The sequence below is a fragment of the Lynx rufus genome, unplaced genomic scaffold (genome assembly GCF_022079265.1).
Source record: "Lynx rufus isolate CCGP_SWC_20201006 ecotype Redwood Valley unplaced genomic scaffold, mLynRuf1.p SCAF_2, whole genome shotgun sequence".
Classification (NCBI taxonomy): domain Eukaryota; kingdom Metazoa; phylum Chordata; class Mammalia; order Carnivora; family Felidae; genus Lynx; species Lynx rufus.
The window spans coordinates 173,939,551-173,961,206 of record NW_025814834.1 but is presented as its reverse complement, the minus strand read 5'-3'; the positions used below and the strand labels follow the sequence as shown (position 1 = coordinate 173,961,206).

Below are 21,656 nucleotides of genomic sequence, written 5' to 3'. Positions count from 1 at the left end.
ACGGTGAAGCCATGAACAAACCAGAGCACGGGATTCCCACCTCGTCCCAGGCCGCGGGCTCCAGAACTGTCATTGGAGAACCGCTGCCTGGCTTCCAGTGAGAATAAAGGACAGGTCAGCGCTTTGCCAGCCTGAAGTCTTACTCTCATCTTCATGCAGCTGGAGCTCTCTTCTCATGTTTCTGCTGCTGATTTTATTGGTGTCCTTTTCCAAAGCACCAACCTCTTCAGTTCCTATCCAGGGAAGGAAGCCTGACCCACAGACCACCAGCCAGTCACTCCATGCTTCGTTCCTGCTAGAGCATCGGGGGCCGCAGCAAACACCCATGACGTGTGGTTTCCGGTGGACTGTGTTAATATTAACTGTGGTAGCACCATCAGTTGTTTTTGTCAATGTCGTGTAACTACTGATGGAAGCGAATGGTATAGTAATTAAGCAGGTTTGGGAATCAGGCCCCCATTGGAATTCCCACTTTGTGACTTCATTTGCCGTGTGACCAGAAGCGACACAGTCTCCCGGCGTCTCAGCGCTCCGAGACAGGGCATGTAAAGCTCTCAGTGTGGTGTCTGTCTGGCGCTGGGTGGACACTTAGTAAATGTTCCAGAGCTTTTCTTTGTGCTGCTGTTCTCCTCATGCTTTCTTCTGCTTTTTCCCTTTAAGTTTGGGACCCGCCTCATCATAGAAGCCCTGGAGGCGGCAGGGCACTCTCTCAGCACTCTTTTCCTGTGTGGAGGCCTGAGCAAGAATCCCCTTTTTGTGCAGATGCATGCAGACATTACAGGTAAGTCTGAGGAGGAACAGAGGAGGTCACTTTGGGCTTGGCAGCAAATATGCCCGACTAAGAACCAGACAGGGTTGGAGATAGCAGGGTACAAGTGATGTGCCAAATTATTGTGTGTAGTTAGGTTAAAATGTATTCTTGTTTCTTAAGATCACTGTGAAGTGTCTGTAGCCATGATGGAGAAAGTGACTTCTCTGTGAAGGCATCTTTTGAATGATCCTGAGAAATGACAGGGGTCGGCAAGGGCTAGGACATAATTTAAGCCTTTACGGAACAGTATGAGCACCTCTTCTGATGCGCACTTGTGGGGAATATTGAAGATGCAGAGATGGGTAAGACAGGATTCCTGCCCCCAGAGAGCTCAGAGTCTATTGAAAAGGACAAACCACTGTGCAAATATTGTGTGGCAAGAGCTGAGAGTGAGAAAAGCACCGAGTGTTACGGAAACATAGTAGGACACCTCACCCTGGTTTGGACCTGGGACCGGGCAGGGCAAGCGCTGGAGGAAGTGATGGGGAAGCTGTCTTGAAGAAAGAATTCTGAGCCCAGCTGCTCTGTGGGAACTGGGGTCTGGCTGCAGATGGGAATTTGAGCCCTGAGACCCCAAGATCCTGTGATTCTTTCATAGCTTATGACACATATCAGGAAAATCCAGAAGCATGGGCTGGTCCCTTTGTGATACAAACACAGCAGAGCAGGATCCCTGCTGCAGATCCCTCAGCCTTCAAGAAAGGGACCCCGTTGGCAGGAGGCTTGCTTGTATCACAGAGCCTTCCCTGGGCTGCTGTCCCTCTGGAACTGGTGCTCTCATGCCTCTTGTCCCTTCTCCCCTGGTGTCTCCTGGAGATGGGCATCCCCCCACCCCAGGATAGCCAGGCACCAGAGCAGGGCAAGGGAAGGGAAATAGAGGGGATTGGACCCTGCCTACGGCTCCAGCTCCAGCGTGATAGGAGTCCATCCTTCAGTAGCCTCCCTTCATCATGATCTCTTGCTGTCCCTCCCCCATCACCTGGATTCCTTACCTCTGACACCTGGGTGAATCAAGGTCCCTGCCCTTGACACTGCTTCACATCACTCTTGCCCCCTCCAGAAGATACAGATTTCTGCGGATGAGAGCTTTACCAAGTGTCAGGGGCGTAGTCAACCCCTGCACTTCGGGAGATCAAACTAAATAAATTCTTCATCCCCATCTTAGAGATAAATAGACTGAGGCATAAGCCAGAGGACAGTATAAAAAAGCACATAGTCTAAGGGTAAATGTATCAGGATGTTAAGTAGAGAAATTACTACCATTAACCAAGCTCCCACTGTGTGTTGCTAGAATCACTCTGTATATGTTTAACTTCATAAACTGCCAAAAGGTAGCAACTGGTGCCCCATCTTACAGACAAAGAAACTGAGGCTAGGAGGGTCAATTAAATTGACTGTCCAAAGTCAAACATTAGTAAGAGGGGAGGGACAGAACTAGGACTGTGACCTGGGTGCGCCTAGGCTAAGCGTCCCCTATGCTGTGCTGCTCACCCAGGTTTCTTGGCTTTCCTGAGTAGTTTGTGCCAATGTGTTAATTACTCTTCCTTGAAAGTGTCCATAACCTAGGGACGTGGGCCATGCTGAGGCTGAAAGAGGAAAGACCTAAAAAAGGAGCCCAAATTACCTTGTAGTTTTCCCTAGGAGAAAACCGATAACCACATTTTATCTAAAAGTCAGCTAGCTAGTCAGATAAGATTCAGACTTAAAATGTGATCTGTGAGTGACTTTCCAATTTCCAGCCTTCTAATTGCCGTGAAGCCTTCCTACCTCTGTGCAGGAGGGGAGATAAGATCTGCCCTGGCTAACGTGTCACCTGTGAGAATGCCCCGAGAGCAGGGCAGTTTGAGTGACCCGGGTCCTGACCAGGCACTGCAGCTCCAGCCTTAATGAAAGTGGGTCCTCTTCCAGGCCTTATGTCCCTGAGCTGACTCAGAAGCAGGGGCGGGTAGCAGCTTCACAGAAAGTTCTGCTTTGGAAACAGTTCTTCAGGCTGTTGAATGAAAAGGCTGTTAATCGTTATTTGGATTCCGATTGAAACTGGACCCTTTGTCTCTGGCTGTGGACCAGTTACACTTCCAGACAAAGGGACCTTTTCTTTGGCTGGAATTCCTCTGCGTCGGGAAGCTGTGACTGACGAGTGATGGCAAAGTGCATCTGCCTTTAAATGCTTTGGGTTCTGCTCAACTCATTAATGCATTGGATAAAATAGTTCCCATTCCAGGCAGAGTTTCCTTCTCCCCTTCTTCACCCAGCACTCACAGAAAAGAACACATTCGCATTGGGTCCTGTAAAAGGCAGGTGCACACCAGTGGGTATAGAGGTAGAGTCTTGGATGCCTTGAAACATTGTAGTTCCGATTTTCCTGCAAACAGTGGCTTCAGGAGGACCATAGACCTGGTGCATGAGTCTCAGGACTGCCTGTCAAAAACCCAGCGGGATGAGAAGATTCTTTGGAGATAGTGTGGAGTCATGGAAAGAGCAGGGGGTCACCTCTGTGACTTTGGGCAAGCTGCCTTACCTCTCTGAGCCTCGTTTTCCTCTTCCAAAAGAGATAATGCTATTTCCTCCTGATAGATTGTGCTGAAGGGGTACATGCTCGTGAGTTCATGAGCACCAAGGTCCATGCCTGGAAGTCAGTGTTCCATAAATGTTAACTCGCTTCTTCCCTTAAAGCAGCCCTTCGCCAAAAAGAAGGAGGTGTGTTAGAGAGAAAAAAATTTTAAAAGTGCAGTTTAATAATTTGTAAGCAAATCTTTGGCATGTGACGAGCAGGCTTCTCCGTGCACACAGAGAGAATGGGGCTTTGCCAACTTGGGAAAATGTCCTCTACGTGAGGAGGAAGAATCTCCCTGTACGTCTGGCAGTTAGTTTAACTGTGGTTTCAAGAAATACTTGGTGTGTCCTAAGTAATTGTAGGTTTCCTCCATTGACTTGGGACTGAATGTTCCTTCTCTGAATTTTGTTTTTTGTTTTTTGTTTTTTTTTAATCCCTGGCCGTTTCAGCAGGGATTTCCCTCTTTCTTACTCATTATTTTAATAATTGGTCCTTCCATTTAATTCACTCTGAAGCCTTCTCTGAGCACACAAGCGTACCAAGCACTGAGCTTGGCAGGGGGATGCAAAGAAAAACGATAAGGTCCTGCCAGAAGGGTCATTGCAAACCAAAAAAAGTGCTCTTGGTGCTCTGAGCAGTGTCCAGAGAGGACAGCAAGGACCCAGAGGATGCTGGTGTCGGTATGAGTCAGGTCCAGGCAGGGAACAGATGACGCACAAAGTTTGGAGTAAAATCAAACAAAGGGTCTGTTACAGAGGTGTGGGCAGGGTGTAGGGAAACCCCGATGACCAGGCGGTCCCCTGGGGCTGCCCACAGTCTTACCACCCCGAAGCTTGCAAGGGGCAGGCAGGGGCATAGCCATCCTGAGTCTGAGGGGCTCTGAAGAGGCTGCCCGACTAGAGTTTAGTCAAGGTTTCAGCCATGAGGACAAGGGAGCCATGGATGTGGTCTGCACAGGCCGGCGTCCCAGGACCCACAGCAGGTGGGAGGTGGAAAGGGACGAGGTGGGATTGACCTGAAGGGGAGTGGAAGCAGTGAGTTGGTATCATCCAGGTGACAGGGATGAGGAGGAAGTCTTTAGAGATAAGGGTAAATATTAAGAATCCTAACAGCTAATGCTAATGTAGTGTTTTCTCTGAGCCAAGCACTGTTTTAAGTGCCTCACTCACAACAGTACTTTCAATCCTCACAGCAGCCCTAGAGGGAGGTAGAATTTTATCCCCATTTTGCAGATGGGGTAACCGGGACACAAAGAGGTCCAGGAACTTGCCCAGGATCACACAGGTAAATCAGCGAGCAAGCCAGATTTCAAACGCTCTCGGTCTGGCTCCAGAGTCCTTAGGGTACAACCGGAGAGCTAGTGGGGGGTCCACCAGATTCGCTCTGGTGTCCTGTTCCCCAGGGGAAGGGACTGCAGGTGCCTACTCCCTGCTCAGAACTAGTGAGGCTTTTGACAGGGTAAGGAGGGGCTGGAAGGTCAATGGCATTTACATGTGCTTGCTATCTTCTAAGAAGAGCCTTGTCTGTGAGGGTGGTCCCAGCTGCTACAAAGGCATGCAGCGCTCTCCTGACTGGGCCCACATAGCCCTTCCGTGTGGCCCAGTGTCTGTCCTTCCCCTGTAGTTGGCTGATGGGCACCTGTCTGTCCCTTCCCCGCTGTGCAAGTGAGTGCGTGTAGAGGGCCTTGGCTCACCTTCCCGCTTCATTGTAACAGCGACAGCCACCGTTCTCAGGGGCTTAAGACACTAGACATGCGCTGAGCCCCACGTGTGCCTTCTCTCATCAAGCCTCACTGCAAACCTGCACAGCAGGTTTACAGCAGTCTTACTATTGTCCCCCTTTCACACACCGGGAAACCGAGGCTACATATTTATGTCACTTGGGGAAGGACCCAGGGCTAGTGGAATGGACTCTGAGCTTTTCCAAGGGACCCACCCCCGATGCCTATCAGCGGAGCCTCAGGTGGCCCTACAGTCTGGGGGCTGGCATTCCTGAGCCCCTAGCTGTGTGAGGGAGTTCTCTTCCCTGACCCTCTGTGCCAGGTGGCTGGGCAGCTGACTGAGCCTGGGAGTAGGAAGAAAAGTTAGGAGGCAATGGGAGCCTCGGGGTGACTGTGTCAAGGAGATCTTCCCGGAAAGGATAGGAAGACACATGCAGTCTTTGAAAAAGTCAGTCTGGTGTCTTGAGTAGAGGAAGGTGTTCAGGTCTGGCTACCGAGCTTACCTTTGTGGAGATTGCTGCCATCTCCTGATTAGCCAATGCATTTATACTCATGTTTTACGTATATCTTGTTTATAGCATACACATATACACATATAAACTCCTCAGAATTCTAAATTATTTCTATTAATCTTAAACCCACTGTGAGCCCTCAGGCTCCAGCAGCTGGCATGTGGAGTGCTTTCTTGCTGCCTGGTGGACCTCTACTCCTCCCTCAAGTGCCTCCGTGAGGCTCGTCTCCACTCTGACGAACACCCCAGCCCGTTCCCTATCCGGGAAATTTGCTCTTTCATCATTGAAGCCTTTGCCCTGTGCTAGATAGTAGTTAGGCAGTCTCAAATCCAGGAATTCAGCAGTGGACGAGACCATGTGCCTGCCCTCATGGAGCTTAGGCTCGAGCAGGGGAGACAGACGGTAATCGTGCAGGGGTGAACGATGCTGAGGAAATAGGGGAATGAGTAATGTCGTGGGTCAGTTGTCACTTTGAACGGTCAGGAAAGGCACAGTGGGATGGGGATGCTTGCGCAAATGCGCAAAGGACACAGAGGGAGTTGCTGTGTGGGCCTCTGGGAGGAAGTGACCTAGACAGAAGGAACAGCATGGGTGAGGGCCCTGCAACTGATTCAAGAAAACAAGGAGGCCAGCCGGGGCAGGGTGGCCAGGAGGGGAGGAGACCGTCGGGGTGGGTGCCAGCTCTGGAGGGCCTCACCAGCCATTGGAAGGGCTTTGGCTTGTCTGCAGAGAAATAGGAAGCCACCAGAGGGATTAATCACACCCTCTTACTACTTCCCTTTTCTTAGCGCAGCTCAGTTAGAGAACCACCCCCCTGTGCGGCCTTAATCTCTTTCTCATCCACCTCCCCTTGGAGACCTGAATAGCAGGATGGAGGTTCATCTCCATATTCGCTGGGCCCAGCAAAGCAGTTAAGAAATGTTTGTTGAAGGGAGCTTGAACCAATGGCAGGTAGTAGCTAGCAGAAGCCTGGGAAATCGGGGCAAAAAGGTCTCATGAGTGCTGGGTCCCTTGGGGCTCCTGGCTGCTGCAGCAGTAGGTACTGGCTGTAAAATCCTTTAGAATCAGGAGCAGAGAACTGTGGGGGATGGGGAGAGGGTGCCCGCTGCTGCCTTCACGTCACATCACGTCAGGTGTTTCTGTTGCTGGGGCTGCTTGCCGGCTCCCCTCACCATCCCCGGCCCTGCTCCCTAACCAAGGTGTGGCCTTGTCCTGTGCAGGCATGCCTGTGGTCCTGTCGCAAGAGGTGGAGTCTGTTCTTGTGGGCGCTGCTATTCTGGGTGCCTGTGCCTCGGGGGACTTCGCTTCTGTACAGGTATGTGAGGGCCGAGGGGTGGGCCGTGGCTCCTCCCCTGTCTGAAGCTGTTCTTCCTCTTGACAGCAGCTCACATCTTGCAAAACACACGGAGGATATAATTAAGAAATGATAGGTTCCAGCCAGGGAAAGCACAAACACTTCTAGCCTCAGACATATTTATTGCAGTTTTCATTTGACTTGGCCTCCGTTAGTGTTGGTCATTCTGTTTTCCTGTTAGGTTTTTTTTTTTTTTTCCTCTCCTTTAAAATAGCTCTTAAATGATTTCTTTTAATTTCCCCTCAACTTTTTTTTTTTTTGGTAGCAAATGAAACAGATAAGTTTTAAAACTTAAGTGTTCCGTGTACATTTCAGATTTATATTTGTTTATTTCATCTTCATGTACCACTTTCCAAATAATTTTGAGGATTCTGACAATAAGAGGCACAAATGAAAACGTTAGCTTAAAAAAAAAAAAGAATTAAAAGGGAAAATAAGGAACAAAGATATAGGAAAAAGGAAATAACTTGGGCTCCGTGACGGAGCACACAACTGCACTCTGAGCTTCCTGGCAGCCAAGACAAAAATGAACACATGATAAGTTGCATAATTCTTATTTTCAAAAAGAGGAAACATTAGTTTCTTGTGGGAGACAAGGCTTTTCCTGCCACCAAATTGCAAAAGACATTTCACACATAGGTTCTATGGAGAGATTTTGAGTGGTTAAATATCCAGTCCTGTCTTGTCTACCTCCTAGCTCTGTGCCCTGACCACTCTGCTCTTTCCTCCATTTCTTTCTCTGCAATAATCATCAGGAGCACATTATGAGTTCTTTCTCTGTGTCGGGAATGCACACTTAATCCCATTATTCCCAGCGTATAGTCGAAGAAGCTGAGGCATGAAGAAGTGAAGTGACTTGGCCTCAGTTGAAACAGCTAGTGAACGTCAGAACCAAGAAGTCTGGCTCCCCAGCCTCCCCTGAGAGTTCAAGAAATGTTTGTTCGGAGAGCTTAAATGACTTGTCCAAGGTCTCCAGGTCAGGATGAGAAGCCGGGTTTCACACCAGTGGCCCAGTAACAAGAGCGCTATTTATCGCGACCCTTTTATGTTCGAAGAGCTGTGCTAGGGGCTCTTCCTGTGATCTTCCAGACACCTGTTACCTACACGGGCAGCAGAGGTTAAGCAACAGAGATCCAAAAAGGTGACAGAACTGAAGGGTACACTGTTAGAAACACAGACACAAAAGTCTGATTCCAGCATCCGTACCGCATTTTGAGAAGCGTGGTTCACTGCACACTGGCCAAGCCTTTGGAACTGATGTCTGAAATATCGCTCCTAAGGAATTGAATCCACTTGTGAATGCTAAGTACCCTTTAGCTGAAGTTTTTTATCAAAGACAGTGCAACTGAATTCTCAAGGATTTCTGGATTTTCTGGTACTCTCTCCAAAACATTTGCGTGGGGTTTCTCTTTTTCTTTCTTTCTTTCTTTCTTTCTTTCTTTCTTTCTTTCTTTCTTTCTTTCTTTCTTTCTTTCCTTCTTGTTGAAATCTCAATTATTATTTTAATGCATCTGTTTATGGAGGTGTTCTCACAACTAGATGCCATTCCTGGGACAAACGGTAGCGAAAGCAAAGCAGTAGAGATGCTCCCTGAGGCCCTGCGTTGGTTTACATCATATTATAAACTGAACGTGTCCCCTCCTGTGTTATATGTTGAGGCCCCAACTTCCCCATATGTTGGTATTTGGAAATTGGGCCTTTGGGGAGGTAGTTGGGATTAGATGAAACCATGAGGGTGGGATCCCCATGATGGGATTAGTGCCCTTATAAGGAGAGACACCAGAGAGCTTGTGTTTTCTCTCTCTGCCCTGGGAGGACACACCAGAAAGGTGGCTGTCTGCAAATCAGGAAGAAGGCCCTCAGCAGAATCTGACCAGGCTGGCACCTTAATGTTAGACTTCCAGCTTCCTGAACTGTTAGAAAATAAATTTCTCTTGTCTGAATACCCAATCTATGGTATTTTGTATGGCAGGAGGAGCGGACAAAGAAACGTCCTTTAATTTTGACAGTGTCCCTGTTTCCATCCTTGTGTTGTTTATGAGGAAGCCAAAGCCTAGAGAGGTTTCCATTTGCTCAAGGCCACAGTTAATAAAGGGCAGAAGAGGAATTGAAACTAAGGCACTCTGGATCTCTGTCCCATCCTGATTATCGTTCTTTTTCTACTTCTTTCGACTTTTTTTTTCTTTTTTGTGTTCAGAATAGTTTGTGGCTTCATGAGTGTTTAGTAGTGTACCTTCTAAAAAGAAATGCCCCGTTGGTCACAACTCAGGAGATAGTCTACAGCTCGAACGAAGAGTAGTGTGGGATAGATAGGCCTGCTTCATCAGATACTCCATACCGTGACTTCGGGTGCCTCAGTGATATCTTGGTCAAACCTGGAGTTTCTAGCTCCAAGATAATTCCACTCACATCTTTCCCTAAGTGGAAAGTCTTAACCTTCATGCCACACTGACATATCATCACTGCATGAGACTTTCCGTTCATCTTCTGGAACAGAATCTCAGGTAGAGTGCATCGAGTATTGGAATTGGTGATTCGAGCGTAGCTGCAAGTCTCACAGCATTTTAAAGACAAGCTCATCTCTTCTATTAAGCCCGAGGAAATATGTGCCCCTCCTGACAGTAATTTCTAGAAGACGCTATAATCTAGTAAAGAGACCCCCCAGCTGAGAGAGCCCTGAAAGCTCACCTGTCATTCCGTTGCCCAAGAGAATCCCGTGGTCTTGACCTCTGTGCTTGCTTGTTGTATATCTTCAGTCAGTGGCACCTGGCCTCTCCAGGTACTTGCTGTATTTGTGTATTTCCTTTTTAAAAAATATTTACAGAATTGCCACTCATGTGGGGCTGTTAAGATAAAGAGCCTTTGGAACCTTTAAGGACCTACATAAGCCCCAAGTGTAATTATCAACATTGCTATAACGATGATCAAACTGCTTTGGAAATGTAAACACATGTGGATGTGGCTTCATTCACCCCTCTCCAAAGAAGAGACAGCCACTTCTGTGCCCCAGGCCTGGGGATGAGCTCAGGATTCTGGCAAGTTGATGTGAAACAGAATTGCTTTCTCCCTCTGATTCGTATTATTCAACCTGAACTTCAATATACTTTTTTCTTTGAACTTCAGAGACCCTACTTGGTCTTCAAGGTGCCTGCTACTCCTTCCTTTAAGAAAGCTGAGCGGTTCCCGACAGCAGCTTTCTCTTTCCATAGACCACACATTTGGTGGTCGGAGGAAGGATTTCACTTGACTCTACCACAGTATGCAGACTTTGGTAGACTCAGCCAGAGTCCTCTCTTCCAGACGAATGAAAGACTAGGAAGAGTCCAGAGGACCTGGACTATACCTAGGAAAGAGGCCTACATGCCTGAAGAGATGGGGTTTCCTGATTTCCTGGGCCCGTGAGTGGGTGTCTTCAGCCAGTGGTAGAGCCCTGTGCTTCCCTGTGGTGATCCAAACAGGTTCGAAGGATTTAGAGTCGCAAGCTTTCCTTACAAACACTGCAAACCTCTCTCTATATTTCAGTTCTGGGGGAAGTTTTGTCAGATGGAGAGGGCTAGGGGATAGAATGGTCTGGTGGGATGTTAAGGGGAGAAATTAGTCAAGTACGAGGTCCACTGCTATTTCAAGTTTTGGAGCCCACCAACAATGCCTAGCCTCCACTTCTTGTTCTTTTGTTGGTTCCTGTTACCATCAGAGTCTCTCTCTCTCTCTCCCTCTCTTCACTGCTTCTTGCCTGCCCTCCTCTCCCTTTGACATCGAAAGCTTCCTGCTGTTCCCCTTTCAAATGAGGATCTCACAGAGGGTACTGATCTAGCCATCCATCTGCATTAGAGAATAGAACAACTACTAGTATCTTAAAGGGTTGCGTCTCTCCAGAAATGGTGTTCTCCATGTAAGTAGTGTTCCAGACTCTGTCTCCAATAGAAAGTATTGACAAGCGTCATGGTACAGTCATCTTCGTATCTGCAGCTCAATCAGGAAGAGGGACTCAAGCCACAGAGATGCTGCTTTCATGGTAGAAGTTATACTGTTGGGTAAGTGGGAGGGATCGCAAGAGGAAGTCTTCCTTCCTCCTTTTATTCACTGCAGTATGGAATCCACACAGCCTTGACCTCTGTGACCTTCCCATCTGACCACTCCTGATCCCCCAAAAGTCACCTCACTCCCTTGGCTGTCCATGCACTCCGAAGAGATTCTCTAATTCTGAGTATCCTAGAAAGCACATAATTATGATTAGAAAGTTGGGATCATCCCAGCACTCTCCTGTAGCCTCCCAGGCCCTGGAAAAATAACAAACTGGAAAAAATACGTTTCTGAACTAACAACGTACTTACATTATCCAAGCACAGATGGTAGAGAGGTTCTAAGACATGCAAAGGATACATAAAACAAGAAACCAGTTTCAAGATGCCTTGAAAGACAACTCAGGCAAAATGGCGAAGAGACAGAAATACAAAATCGCTTTCCACTTTCCGCTTCCTTTAGGCCCCTGCAGATGTCATTCGCTTTCTGTAATTTCTTATCTTAAAAGACAGGGTCTGTTTGTTTTTTGGTTCCGGATCTCTTTCTGTGACACCAGCTTTAATTCCAGGAGTGACACCTTCCCCTCTGCCCCTCTGCCCCCCTGCCCCAAAGTAGAGGAAGCAAAAGGCAGCAGAAGGAGGCTCTGACAAGACATGAAAATGAATTCCCCAATCAATGTAAGGCACGTACCGGTATAAAGAAAATAAGCCCTTGGAATCCACCAATTAATCAAAACCTTTCTTCCTCCCACCGTGCGAGGGCTGCCGCCTCTGTAAACCATGGACTCTGTGTGTTCCCACCATTAGCTTTCCTTGTCACGTTCCAGACAGACTCCCGTGTCTTGCAGACCACTACGTGTAAGTGGCCTGTTGAGAGGCGTGACTACTCACCCTTTCTGTAATGTGTGCCCACAAGAGAAGCTATCCACACTGACCGCAGTGGCCCACCCTCGAGGTCAGTCCTTGCAAACAGGCTCACCGCCTAGCTGAAGCTTCTCCTTCTATTCGTTTCCACAAAGTACACTTCACTTAGAGCTGATTATATTCATCACCTATTAGGTGCCTCACAGCCTGTGACTTCATACACGGTACAATGCACCTCCATTCTGTTTTATGTTGTGGGAGTCAACTTTCTGTGATTTTTAGGGCTATTACATTTTACAAAGTAAAGCTGATTATGGTGATGTTAGTTTCTGGAGGTTTGGAAAGACTGCTATATCGTGGATGTTCAGAAATAGGAAACCATCCCATTTCTTGGCACATTCAATCTTAATTTGCTTTTTTTTCTTTTTCTTTTCCTGGACTACAACTTATTATTCATGTTCATGGAGGAGGAAGAAAATAAGAAAGTTCAGTTACGCTGAAAGAAAAGTACAAAAACACTGATCTTACTGCCCTAAAATAGCCAGTATTGAAGATTCTGGTTTCTATACTTTCAGTATTTTTTTACATACTTAAATTTTTTTTTAATTTTTATTTATTTTTGAGAGAGAGAGCGAGTGGGGGGTAGGGGGGCAGAGAGAGTGGGAGACACAAAATCCGAAGTAGGCTCCAGGCTCTGAGCTGTCAGCACAGAGCCTGACGTGGGGCTCAAACTCACGAGCCATGAGATCATGACCTGAACCATGAGATCACGACCGGAGCTGAAGTCAGATGTTTAACTGACTGAGCCACTCAGACACCCCTTTTTGTACATACTTTTAAACCACTTTACATTTTTTTTAAATTACAATAATGTGTTCATACAATGCATAGTGTTTGTAGCTTTTTTTCCCACCCCAAAATAGGTAGTAAACATTGTTATTTGTTATTTTTATGGGTTGCATAATTTTATACACACAGGATAGACCATGGCTTATTTCACCAATCCCCTCGTTTTGAATATATGTGTTGTCTCCATTGTTTTAAAGAATGTTGCAGCTAACATCTCTGTAGCTAAATTTTTGCAGATACCCTAAATTATTTCCATAAAATAAATTAGGGAGATACATTTGTTTCATCAGAAAGTTTCCCAGCTTTTAGAATTCTGATACATAGTAACGCTTTGTACTCCCACCAGTGGTGGATGAAAATTCAGGGCTCCCATTTCTTGTGTGTAGGATGAGTCTTTTGCTGTGAATTTTAGTTCCATTTAGCTTTCATCCCCAGGCCTTTTATAATCCTATTCATTTCACATATGGTCCTGATATTATCAACTTTCTTTAGTAGCCTTTTGCCCTTTGCTGCTTAAGCATGTGTTTCTGGAGATATGAGATCCTGGTTTCTAATTAAATAGATTCAGATTTCTGATTGAATTTTCTGAGTGTCCTGTCCCATATGTCAGTGCCTCATAGAAAGTCAACAGAAAATCCTGGAATGAGAATTAGTAGTTTAAAGAAGGATTAAATTAAGAATGTGATGCTGGCCCTAACATTCATTATACTATTGCCACACCTGGTTAACAGTACATTCTTATCTTTTTGAGAATCATTCCCTCTCAAAAAAGCAACAAATTCAGGTTCTGATTAATTGTGAATCTCCTCTTCCAATCTACTTTACAGAATGGAATCATGGATATAAAAGTCAAAACATTTGAATTCTGCAGGCCCCACTGTGCAGACAAAGACTCTGAAACCTGGAGGCATAGTCAAACCTTACTTGATACAAAGCGCATATTCGTTTTATTCCATCAAACTATATCCCAGTAAATACATATACCTTGCCCAGGAAAGGTCTAGATTCCAACATGGCAGTGCCACTGGCTTCACAGGGTAGCCTGCTTTATAGAAATTATCAGCAGCCCACATTTGTCATCACTGCTTAGTTGAGTATCAAATATAGAAATAAAACTAAGAAGTGTACCCTGTTTGGCTCAGAAATTTTCTAATCCCTTTGCCTGGAAAAGACGGCATGCCATGCCCAAGAGTTTTGTTTTGTTTTGTTTTGTTTTGTTTTGTTTTGTTTTATTTTATTTTATTTTAATTTTGTTTATTTTATTTTATTTTTATTTTATCTTATTTTATCATATGTCATCTCATCTTAATCATAATACACCCACTCCCTTTTTACAGAGGTAGATACAGAAAAGCCCTTTAATTAAGAGACACTTTTTGTACTCTTGTTATTAACACAAAGATTTAAACTCATCAACTTGTTTCCAAATATCTCCCACCCCTTTTTTATTTAGGAACTTAAGAACTGGGCTTTTTGTAAAAAGCAAACAATGGCCAAACCTCTGCTGAGCCCTTTAGAAATTTAGAGGGGTTACAGAACTATATTTCTAAAGTAAAGTTCACCAAACTCTTTAACTTCATTTTGTGCTAGACATTTCATACTGGTACAAATCTGCAAAGATATGTTAAGATCTTTCTGTGAAAACAAATGCTTACAAGTAATTAACTTCTCATTGCAATGATCATTTATGCCTTTACTTTTCATAATAAACTTTTTTTTTGGCATAAACTGGAAATGAATGGGTTGGATATATATTTTTTTTCCTTCACACTGATAACTCATGAAGAACAGATCTATGCTCCTATAAGCTTAATGTTCAGAATAATAAGTTAGGCCATGGACTGAAATGAAAGACCAGGAAAGATAAGACCTTTACTTAAGTCAGGAATTTTCTTTAATTGGGAAAAAGACCCTAAAAATGACTACACACACACACACACACACACACACACACACACACATGCATACCACATACTACTGGACAGAGTTCAGGGTCATGAGATGTACAGAGGTCTTACTGAAGTCAGCGAATGAATTTTGGTTGCATCATTGAGGCAAGTGATCAAGAAGTATTCAAAAGAGAAAAAAAAATTGCAGTTGTTTATTGGAGATGTATGGTACTCTGCAGTGAACTTTAAGAAAGTACCATGTATTCAGAAGTTGAGCGGCTGATCTTTAATAATTGCGTATCACAGAAATTCAAACGTTTAAAATATAGATACCATGTCAAAAGTTGTTTATAAGGACATTTCCTATGCTGTTATCGTAGTATTTCCTATACTGTTGTAATAATTTTACAAATGAAGCAGCAGGTTAATGACTTACCAAAGTCAATACCTAGAAAGGGGTGGAGCCAGAATCCAAGGCTTAGTCTAGGATTTCAAAGCGAAGGGTTATTGGCCTTTGTCACAAAAGGAAATGGATTCTTCCGGGGCTGGATGTGATTGCTCTTGTTTAAAAAAAAAAACAAAACAACTAGTACCAGTATTAGACAACTGGAATTTGGATGTACCTTAAAATATCGCGGTGTTAGTCAAGGGGCACTCTCAAATTAGGATAATTTTAGAGATTTTACTGGAGGGACTGTTTACAAGACTGTAGATCAGGGCATTGAGGGTCACAAGGGAGGATGTAGTACCCTGGGGTTTGTACCCGTTGAACCTTAAGAGGTGAAGGGAGAGCCCAGTTGCTGGAGCCCCAGAACCCCAGAACAGAGGCCCGTGTGGAGACTACTGAGCCAGCTTGCCTGCCAGAGACCCTGGAAAGAAAGAGCTGAGTTATTGACCCCATTTTCCTCCCTCTCTCTGTTTTACTGCCGGGCTCCCCATTGGCTGGACTCAAAAGTCAGAGGGCAAGGGAACTTGTTGATGCAGTTGGTACAGGTAAGGCTGGCAAGGCCCAGAGAAGGGTGGGGAGGGGTCTTCAGGAGCACATGCAAATATCCCAAACAGTCATCCAGGCTGCGCTGTTAGGTCCGTCTGAAGACCAGAGGGCAATCTGTGAATGGTCTGTTACAGATTTGTGATAAGATAAGGGATACTTGCATCAGAATGTAAATCAGTTATGACATCTTATTCATGCTAAGATGTTCTCCATGAAAGAGTCAGTGTGTTTCTTCACATTCTGGGGCAAGCTCTGTTATGACCGGGCTGGTTGAATAGCACTGAAGGAGACTTCACAGCTCTGCAGACAAGGACAGACATGCCGAGGTCCTCAAAAGGTGCTCCTTTATTCCTGCTTTCATTTGCCTACTTTCCCTCTGCCAGAAACGACTAATCTTGTCCTGCACCTCCTCTCATCTGGGAACTCTGCTAAGGTACCTTAGATAATGTTTAATTCTCGCAAGTTAGGTTATTCACCTCACCTCTACAGATAGAAAACCGAGTGTGAGGAAGTTTAAGTGCCATGCCTGTCGTCTAACAGCTACGAGTGGCAGAGCCACCAATCACATCCAGATCTGACGCCAGTCTCTTTGCTCTTCTTATGTCTGGACTGACCCAGGGCTCTTCTTAAAATTACCTGACATTGGGGCCCCAGGGTGGCTCAGGCGGTTGAGCGTCCAACTTTGGTTCAGGTCATGATCTCATGGCTGGTGAGTTCGAGCCCCATGTTGGGCTCTGTGCTGACAGCTCAGAGTCTGGAGCTTGCTTTGGATTCTGTGTCTCCCTCTCTCTCTGCCCCTCCCCTGCTCATGCTCTGTTTCTGTCTCTCTCTCTCTCTCTCTCTCTCTCTCTCTCTCTCTCTCTGAAAAATAAACATTAAAAAAAATTTTTTTTTAATTACCCGACCCTCGCACCCAGGAAATAATGCAGGATTGCAGGAGGATTGCCCTGGTTGGACACCCATGGCTGTGTTTTCTGTTGTCAGTAACAACCAACTTAGGGTTTCTGGGAACAGATGTACCCAATTCCCAAAAAATCTGGTAGCACCCTTTATAGGTCCCATGTTTCTGCACTTCACAAGGCCTTGCCCGGCCCAGCCAGTCAGATCAGAAGGTGAAGTCAGTTTGTTTCTAAGTGGCTGTCATCTGTTCCCACCTCTTTTTAAACCTGGGAGGTGGAGAAGAGGATGGGGAGAAGGAATTCGTGAGAGGGATGCATTTCCTTAGAAATGTCATTAATTGGCTGGGCAAAACAAAAGAAGGAAATAAAATAGCTACTCCTTACTAAGCAAAGGCATCTCCTTCCCTTATCTCATTAAAAATTAAAAGCACTCTTGGTTTAAGTAGGGCAAATTAGTAATTAAGTGCTATATAATCAACTTGTGTAAACATAATATTGAAGGGGAGGCCAAATTAATCACTCCACTGGCTTGTTTTTGCCCCCATTAATGTACCTTTTACTCCGGTCCTTCCTGTGATGTCAGGATGCATTTTCTGCTCTCCTCCACCGCTGGACTTTGGGTGGGCCCCGCTAGCTCAGCTGACAGATGCCAGTGGACTAGATCTGGAAAAGGCATGCACGTGGGCCTTGATTCAAGTGGGTGATGGGGCTCCCTGTTCAATTCTTTAAGCCAGGGTTTGGCAACAAGAGCCTGCCATGTGACGAGGATGGCCGCGGGACAAAGAAGAATTAAACATATCTCAGTTCCCACATAGTTCCAATCTAACGGGGAAGAGACGGATACCATTATGAAAAAGTCTATACTAAGTAAGTGGCAAAGACCTTGGGGCCTCGCCTGAGCTCAGATCATGGCTCTGCCACTTACCTTGGGTGAATTACTTAATATATCTGTGCCTCAGAGCCTTCATCTGTAAAAGATAACAGTAATACCTGCATTATAGAGATATTATCTCACAATTCGTGTTATAAGGAATAAGCACGTTAGAACATGTAAGGTGAAATAGTGTTTATTTAATGTTGGCTATTATTTTTTTAAACTGCAGTTGCTATGCAATGGGATAATGGAGCACCAAAGAAGGAGTACCTTCCACTGTCTTGACTTTCCACTGGGAAAGTCCTTTGAAGGCAACATTTGAGCTGGGCCACCGAGGATTAGCGAGTGATAGAGTGGAACTCAGGGAAGAGGCCCCGTGTCCCCAGGTCTGCTTGCAGTGGGGGGCCTTCTAGAAAGCAGAGAAAGGAACATGTGCCTCAGTCCTCACAAATCTCTCTCCGTTTCAGCTCAGCCCAGTAAATATTAGTAATTGCTGGAGCCTCAGTTCTGTGGTAGTATGTTAGCTGCCTGCCTGGAAGCAGGGCGGGGATGGGGGGCTCGGTGTGGAAGAGGGTAAGTGAGCTGAATCCGTTGTGGGCAAGATGGAAGGAAATCAGATGGGGCAAGAGAGAAAAAGTAGCGCTCTCAGTCACTTTGCTGCACTCCAGGCTATGGCTTCTTGGCTCGCTAGCTACGTGAACGAACCTGTCTGGACAAGGTACTTAATTTCTCTGAGATTCAGTTTAACGGACCCACTGAGTTGCTGCAAAGATTTTATGAATGAAAGTACATTTAGCACAGTGCCTGGCACACGAAAAAGCACTAATGTTATTTCCTGTGTTCATTTCATCCGCATGACAGACCTGTGAAGTAGGTAGTATCGTCCTACGTTATAAAGCAGGAAATTGAGGCAACAAGACTGCAATAAGCTGGCCTTAGGTCACATCGACGGCTAGTGACGGCATGAGGGTTTCAACTCAGGTGGTCTTGCTGCAGAACAACCCTGCAAACCCCCCCGCAGCCCGGAGCTCCAGAGGGCACCTAGAGCTAGATTTACATATCACGCGCTAGAGAGATCAGGGGCCACGTGATTATGTCCAGGCCACAGTTTCTTTTCTTTCTTGTGCCTGAGGGAATGGCAGGCCTGAACCCACAGCCAGGGTAACCCTTTAGCAGGTGGGGCAGGCCAGAGGAACGGTCAGCCCTTGGATCAGCAGGAATACAGCTGCTTGATCTTGGCAATTTTGCTTAGGGAAGAAAACAGTTTGTTTACTTATCTTTTATGCTTCGCTTCCATAAAGGATTCGTGGAGGCTTTTAATATATGAGTAAGCAGAATAAAACTAAGCAAAATAAAAACTCACAAATCAGAAGCCATGTAGCAGGAAGAGAATATAACAACCACTTAGACTAGGGGATCCTCAAATTCATACGCCTTCAGGTGCCAGATAGTCCGTATGAACATGGGGAGATACCAGCAAAGGACAGCATGATTTGGTTGTATACCAAGTCGTAGAATGTATACTCTGCCGAAGGGCACTGAAATTCAAATTAATATAAATCCTGGATTGGTGAGTGCCAAACCAAACAGCTTTATGGGACAGATTGGCCTTTAGGTCTCTGACCCATAAATTAGAGAATTTCTCTGAGCTTCCAGGCAGCCAGGACAAAACTGGGAAATGTGTCAAGTCATACGGTGTCCGCAGACCCAAGGAAGTATACCAGTTCACCAAAAGAGACTACATTTTTCCTGGTACCAAATCCTAAAAATTCTGTTTCTTTAAAAACCAACTGAGAGGGGCGCCAGGGCGGCTCAGTCGGTCAAGCCTCCAACTCTTGACCTCAGCTCAGGTCATGATCCCACGGCTGGGCTCGTGAGTTCGGGTTTGAGCCCCACATGGGGCTCAGTACTGCTAGCACTTGGGATTCTGTCTCTGCCCCTCCCTTGCTTGTGGGCTCGCGTGCACTCTCTCTCTCTCTCAAAATAAATAAACTTTAAAAAAAATAAAAAAACAGTCTAGAAATCCTTCCATGGAACTTTCACAGAAGCAGCAGCAGAATTCATCCTATACTACTTTGTTAAGAGCCTGGAGCATGATATTGAAACCTGACTTCGAGTAAAGGATCCCTGGGGTTTATAACTTTCAGGAGATGTCGCCTGACCCAGGAGTAGACACTGAGAGCAGCCAGCACGGCCAATGGATGAGATGGCTCTTCACTTCTCCTCCCTGAATATTCCTTCCTTCGGCCAGCTTTACAAGCAAAGCTGCATCAGTGACCTAGGAGTGTGTTAGAGGACCTCAGTACCAAAGCTTTCCCCCAGCTTGGCATCAGGGAAGTGCTAAAATGAAGCACCCATCAATCGAGAAGGGCAACAGATGTTGAAGCATATCAAGTATCAGTAAACAGCAAGCCTGCAGAGGCCACTGAACTTGGGATCCTCTTAGCAAAAATACCCTGTTGCCTTCAAGAGGGAACACCATGGACTTTTATAAACTGAATTAAGTGATGCATTTGTTTTTTTTTTTTCATCTCTCCTTTTTTTAAGGGCAGAATCAATGCTCACCGTGTTCTAGGCTTCCAGCCTTGGAAATGTAGGTCTTCAGAATATCCTTCCAGTGCTTATGAGAAGTTTCAGCTTATCCAGTACCCTCCTTTTTACTGTTAGAAGTATGATTCATATTAGAAGTAATGGCTGGAACCATAGTTAAGAGCACAGACTTCGCTATCACCTTAATCTGTGTTCCAGTCCTGTGTTCACATGCTGTAGCTTTGCCTTAGATCAGTCCCTTCTCCAGCTGGTTTCCTCATTTGTGAAAATAAGGCTATTAAGAGTGTATACTTCATAATGTTGTAAAGATTAAATGAGATAATATGTATTAAGTATTTAGCACAGTTACTGGTATGAAAAAACTTTGAGCATTATACAAAATTGTAGTGGTATTCATGTCAATGCTTATTAGCTGACTATGAATTATAAACTGTGCCATTGCTTTGGATATGTTACTGAGAGATGGTGGGGCTGGTCATTTGCCTATTTGTTCTCAGGAAGCTTTATTCTCCCCTCCCGATCCCCGAGCCCCACTCTGCTGTGTACTACATTTCCCAGGCTCCTTTGTGGCCAGCCTCTGGGTAGGTTTGGCCAATGGGGGATACTGGTGGAAGACTGACCAGCAGGAAGAGGGGAGTTGTTAGGTCATCTCTCCCTGTGTGATTCCAGCTCTCAGCCTTTCCCCTTCATCCTCCACTTCTGGCCACTCAGCCCTTCTTTGGTTTCAGCTCCAGCCTGACATCTCCAGCTGCTGGCTCTGGGCACACCACAGCCTCCCATCATCCCTTGATCCCCAAAAGGGGTCGCAGCTTTCTGCCATTGCTGATCTCTTGAGTTACTGCAGGATCATCTGTTTGACTTTTTGGTTTCTTAGGTGACCTATGAAACCAATTTCTTGTATTAGATTCTGTTGAAAAACCTAGAGTAGTTTTGGTTCTCCTGACTGGATTCTGATATGGTTGCTTTTTAATTATTAAAAGAGAAGTCAGCCCTTACAAGCCCTTACAGCCCTTACAGCCCTCCACTCCCCTTCCTCTCTCCCTGTTGGAATGAGTTGGTCCAACTGGAGAAGGAGGGGCTGGTTATCCTGGAGAGCCATTCACTCTCAGTGAATGTGGTGCCCAAAAGATGAGGAATTGACCTAAGTATCTTTAGTGAATACCCAACTCTGTATAAGCCAACTCTAAGTTAGGCATTGAGGCCAACAGCCCCATGTAGCTTACTACCTCTCTGAGGAGACCAGACTTGTTACAAGTCAGATCCAGGCACAGTCTAAGGTAGTGTTTAGTCAAAAGGAATAGAAATCCTCTTGCTTGAGCCAGATTTCAGCACCATTCATTATTCTAAGTGAGTCACTGCATTAGGTATGTAATTATTCACAACCCTCCCCCAGCCCCGGATAAGGAAATGGAAGCTCAGAGAAGGCAAGTGATTTGCCCAAAGTCACACAGATATTAAGCATTAGCGTTAGGATTTGAACTTAAGTTTATATGTGTCAGAGTCTGTTTTTATTAGAGAATTATATCTGTTCCTCAAAGTTTTCGAAGCTTTATTCCTGCTTCAAAGCAGATAGTAAGAAAGCTACATACATAACCCATATTCTATGGTCTTCTTGTACAAATTTCCTTACAGAAACCAACCTTTTTTACCTAATTCTAACAATAGATTTATTTGGAAAGTATATTTTTATCATTTTTACAAATGACTAAACAGACTCTGAAAACTGAAAGAACTTCTCCAAGGCCATACTGGGTGTTAATAGTC

General features: G+C 45.4%; 1 protein-coding gene across 7 annotated transcripts in view; it reads left to right on the top strand.

Moving 5' to 3' along the window:
• Positions 1 to 21,656, top strand: part of FGGY (FGGY carbohydrate kinase domain containing) — a 419,346-nt gene that overhangs the window by 333,847 nt on the left and 63,843 nt on the right. For 6 of the 7 annotated variants that reach the window (XR_006963068.1, XR_006963067.1, XM_047085935.1 and 3 more), the window contains 2 exons: positions 661 to 781; positions 6,818 to 6,912. Coding sequence is in view for 5 of the 7 variants with exons in the window: in XM_047085935.1 (XP_046941891.1) it covers positions 661 to 781; positions 6,818 to 6,912 (216 nt within the window). In the remaining 2 variants the exon portion in view is untranslated. Of the gene's footprint in view, positions 1 to 660; positions 782 to 6,817; positions 6,913 to 19,489; positions 20,341 to 21,656 lie in introns of those variants that run through there. The other variant, XM_047085934.1, reaches the window with a different exon arrangement.